Source organism: Habropoda laboriosa, unplaced genomic scaffold, assembly GCF_001263275.1.
Source record: "Habropoda laboriosa isolate 0110345459 unplaced genomic scaffold, ASM126327v1 scaffold212, whole genome shotgun sequence".
Classification (NCBI taxonomy): domain Eukaryota; kingdom Metazoa; phylum Arthropoda; class Insecta; order Hymenoptera; family Apidae; genus Habropoda; species Habropoda laboriosa.
Window position 1 is genome coordinate 4,162,853 of NW_017100509.1, and position 5,288 is coordinate 4,168,140.

General features: G+C 30.4%; 1 protein-coding gene across 1 annotated transcript; it reads right to left on the bottom strand.

Annotated features, from left to right (window-relative positions):
* Window positions 1–198: 198 nt before the first annotated feature.
* LOC108576229 (xylosyltransferase oxt) lies at window positions 199–3,671 on the bottom strand. Its single transcript, XM_017939183.1, has 7 exons — window positions 3,322–3,671; window positions 2,758–3,227; window positions 2,472–2,614; window positions 2,206–2,372; window positions 1,751–2,132; window positions 726–1,675; window positions 199–648 (listed from the first exon to the last, which is right to left on the bottom strand). The coding sequence occupies exons 1-7, from the start codon at window positions 3,490–3,492 to the stop codon at window positions 199–201; spliced, it is 2,733 nt and encodes a 910-aa protein (XP_017794672.1). The 5' UTR covers window positions 3,493–3,671.
* Window positions 3,672–5,288: the final 1,617 nt, after the last annotated feature.

Genomic DNA, 5,288 nt, shown 5'->3' on the forward strand with positions numbered 1-5,288 from the left:
TAAAAAATCACCTTATATTAGTTTAAAAATTTCTTAGTTTCAGGATGTAAAATACTTTTAAAATAGACCATATGAATATGTATAGCATGTATTTGATATAAAAATATCTAAAAAGATTATTAACCTTTACACGTATCTAATAAGTTAAACTTTAAAAATATCCAGAATGGCACATATTTAGTAAACTAATTAATAGTTTCAACATAGGTTATTGATATCAGCCTTTGAATCTGGGCTCAAGGAGCTCCAATAGGTATTAATACAGTTCTGTAAATTTAATATAGTATCATCAGCATTACATATTTTGTCAATTTTATAATGTTCATGTACTAGCTTATCTATCCATTGATCCAAGTTAGAATTAATCTTAATATCATCCCTTGTAATGTCTATAGTTCGTTCGTGAAAATTTATGGAACTTAATAAATGTGACCACTTTGTGTTCATTTCTTCAGTAATATGATAATTATCACCAGATGCATTATTTACTTCCTTAGCTTTCGCTGCATCCATTTTTTTATTTTTCCAATATCCTAAAGGAGTTACCAAAAAATTCATTTTTGCTACTAACAGAGAATCAGCAACTAAGAGTAGATGCCAAGTACCCACAACTAGGTGTTCATTGAATTGTGGTTTAACATACCCTGTCTGAAAACAAGCAAAATATTAATTATTCAAAGGAATGTTAAATATAAAATGATTAATGGACAAAATTTTATATTTACTAATGTCATTTCTTCAAGCTGCACGTAATTAACATCTGCTAATTGACCGTAAGGGTCCACCCATAGAATTGATAGATTTTGTGGTGTTGTAATTCCAGTATCAAATTCGTATGATAAAACTGGATGCGAATATGGTCCTATACTTCCCATTAAATTTCTAAATGTTTTTTCTTTTTGGTCATAATCAGTATTAACAGATAAACTTTGTACCTTTCCCAACCATTCTCTACTAGTAGAAAAGTTGTGTCTTAAGTAGATCAAAGATTCTACTTGTTTCATGTATTCTTGTTGAATTGATTTCTGTTGTATTATAGCTTCAGCAAGAATTAATATCCCAACAAATTGATTTTGTTTGAAATAAGCAGTTGTTTCCAAAAGATGGACATCCTTGCTATCTATGTTCAATTTACGAAAAATTAATCTTGCTAAGGAATTTGAAACAGTCAATTGTGCATCATCAGTCAAAGGACTTAAATCTGCCGTATGGTATAAACTTTGCCAGTATGCATCGTAACCTTTTGCGCTAACGGTTTTATTTAATTTCTCAGGGTATAGCCACTCTTCTACCCTGTCTATAATTCTTTGGTCAATGACAGATTCAAACTTTCGAGCGAAAAATAAATTACGATCCACTGTATTTCGGATTCTGCTAAAATCTTCAAGTTTGAAGTCATTTGGGCTACAACCACACCAATCGACCACAGCTTTATATTGACATTTACAACCTAATTTTCTTTTCCAATTAGTAACATGTAAATTGTTATCTATGTATGTATTACAGAATCTTGAGTTACGTAAAACTGTATGAAAAAAAGATTCGGCAGGTAGTAAAGTGTATTTAAACACTTTTAAAAGATCAGTCACTAATGCATCTGGTATTGGATTAGCAACATATTCTACAAATTCTCTGCTTAAGGCTACCCAATCACTACCACCATCTATTTGAATACCTATAAAAAATAATTGTTTATAAAATAAATTAATAAAGTTGTGATTAGTGTTAAATACAAAGTAAGAAAATTTACCATCTGGTAATTTTCGATCACCTGTTCTCCACATACGAGTTTCGCATTCAACAAAAGTTTTATCTAAACCTTGTTTGGTAATAAAACGTTGAACTTCTCTTCCATGAGATTTTACAAAATTCATACCTTTATTCAAACTAAGAAATTGAGTTAATTGTGCATTATTTTTTATAGGAAAATCGGATTCTGATAAATTGACAAGGAAATCCCAATGGTGGTGATGTGTAAGCATTTGTTGTGCAGACTTCAAGAGAGTTGTTAGAAGACTTGCACCTCCCCAAATACTTGCATGTCTCAAATTTTCTCCTCTTGCTACTTTAATGTTATTTGATTTGCAAGATTTTTCCACTTCTAACATATCTCGATAAAGATAATCTTGTCGCTAGGAATAGAAATTAAATAAGTTAGAATAACATACTCTTTTAATGCATTAAAAAAAAAACTTATTTAATTACCGCATCAACATGAATATAAAATAAATGTGAAGGATGATAAAGAATACTAATAAGTCGTTTCACTTGACGACTAGCTCGGCCGTTTACTGTTAATAAGTAAGCTATACGAGCAGGCTTTTCATTTTCAATATCTATACTTGTATTTCGAGCTTCTTGTGCCTTGAACCCTATTATATAAAAAAAATAAAGTTCTTTAGAAATTCACATTATCAAAACCAATAACAAATATATATGCTATAAATATATTAATTTTTTAATTTCCTTACTCTGAATTCCAGTCCAAAATATATTAATTGTCAAATATCCACCACAAGAATATTTTGGATTACCAGAACACTTCATATTACAACTTGAATCTGGCAATCGCTTTAATTGAGAAGGTTTTTCCATCCCACAAAAACATTCAACACTGAAATTATATACTCATAAAATATATTTAAGTACCACCATATAGATTCAAGTTTTTAATTAGGTAACAGTAAAAAAGATAGTACTAATACAATTACATAAAAATAACAATTGATAGTTAGAGTAAATGTTTGAAATACTTACGAATATTCAGTACCAGCATATAAATATCCAGATTGAAGACACAGAAAAGCACAGCGCTCAGGAGAATTGTTCCCTTTAAAAACATGGTAATAGCCAGAAAGTATTCTTAATGTTTTATCATCTTTAAAGCATCCTAAACTGACTGGTTTATCTATAAATCCTGGAGAATGAGGGCACAGAGACTGTATTCTTTCTGGGTATAATAATCCCTGTTGGTTAAGGCACGTCACATTGACAATGCGTTGCTTGCATATTTGACTTTGTGCACGTGTTACAGCACTTACTGCTTCTCTGCCAGTAAATTCACAAAGTGGTGTAAAATTTAAAGATTTACGATCTAACTTTATTCTAGTAGTACGGTTTCTCTGAGAATGTAAAATCTTATTTGAGTTACTATGTTTGTCAGGTGGAAGCTTCAACTGACGTAAACCTGTTGGTAAACCTTCATCTTCTTCAGGTTGAGACGAGTCCTATATGGAAAAGTATAGTTTATGTATCATAATGTTACTAATATGATTAACAAATATCTGTGATACAAACAATAAAAATTGAAATCTAACTTACTTCTCCTGAAGATAGGCGGTTAGATTTGTGATTTCGAATTTCCAAACCGAAAAACGTATGAGCCAAATAAATTTGTACACATAGTACAGTAATACCAAATACAAACAGTATTCGATACTTTCGTAAACAACTAGAGGGTCGACTTATTGAATGATTTTTTGTTATAACCATTTTTATTGTTCTAGTTTATATCGGCTGTATCCTTTGAATTTCGTTTAATTTTGTAATTCTCATAACCCAATTTAACGGGTAATTTTTTATAAGACACGAGGAACATGTTGCACTCATATGTTCGATATTATATTTAATATTACATACACTGTATTACATATTTAATACATACATTTAAGCATCACACGCGCGCGCGCGCGCGCACATACCACGCATACAAAAGCATATGAACAATTCATCAGTAATAATTAACCGAAAGATAATAACAATGTGAAAAATATCAGTATAGTACTTTAATATAAATATTTATTTGATTGCTAACACGCGTTTATGCTGGTTTCGCTTTAATCTTTTAATTAAATGAAAAAGTACAGACATGAAAGTTTACGAAAAAAATTGTATGGGAAAATGTTATTTGAATTAATATTATTTATTGCTACAAATTAACAAACATATATACATAAAAATCTATATTACATTACAAGATAACCATGCACAATTCACATTTAATCATTACAGTATTGCCACCATAGCCAATATTCTATTTCCTATAGAAAACTTTTAGTTGAAATACGTGCTCTGTGTGTCAATTGCTGTCGATTCTTTAATTAAATCTAGGGACGGCAAACGTTTGTATAACCGACAACCGACAAGGAGATGATTCCCTATAAAAAGAATAAGATAATATTAAAAACTTTTCTTTACCAAGTTTACTACGAATTGCCACGACAAAATTAAGTATTGATCTTGAATCTTCTAAAATAAGAAATAAAAAATTAATTTTTCATATATAATGCTAAATTTTAAGTTTAATCTGAATAAGTATAACAACTGTAAGACATGAAATAGATTGCAGTTACAGTTACGTGTATTCATGCAATTTAAATTTGCTTTCAATTGCATGATTATGCGAGGATCTAAATTTAATCAAATACGCTTCCACTGCAATCGGCCGCTCATTAAAAATATAAATGTTCTGCGCGTAATGTTGTTGGCATGTTGAAAGGAAAGAAACGACGAAAGGTTTCCACCCGTCGTGGAGTTTGAACATGCTTATTATACTCTCTTGCTGTTTTCTCGCGCGCTTTTCATAACTGAACAGTTATTCTGGTTCTTCGCGTATTCAATTAAGCATTTATTTAATTTGCTCGCACGTTTATATGATCGCCGCGGTAATTTTCAAATACTTGCGCACCCATACTTACATCACAGACGAAGAAGTACAGAAGAATAGATGTATCACCTTACAGGACTTTGTGTCACGTATTCTGAAATACCGACGTAGGAAAAGATCATTGGTTTTCTTGCACCTTCTGCGATTCAAAGTGGTTTTAAGAATTATATTCAGCAAGTCGAGAAGTCGAGCATTTCTAAAAGAGACCCGCTTTGTAAAATTCCTAACAGAAAATTTCTTGTATCGTGTGACTTGTATTGATGACTATATACGAAAGCAGTACAGCATGAACAGCGGCAAATTATTTACTAACCAAATTTTCGTTCTTAAGTGCTTGATTTTATATGAATAAAAATGGTACCGATAAATTAATATAAATCTCTTGATACAAATAAGTTCAGATACGATATGATTTAAACTATTTTCTGTTATACGTAATGCGTTGCTATAATATCGTTATTATATATAGTTTATAAATTTTATTGTATTTAAATAGTATACTCAAAATGACATTATGTGTAGATTTATTTTCACCTACAAGGACAAGGTTTGACATAAGTAAGTATCCTGGTTTTTGACGATAGAAGGGAAATAGAAGAACTCATTTTAAAATAATTTAATA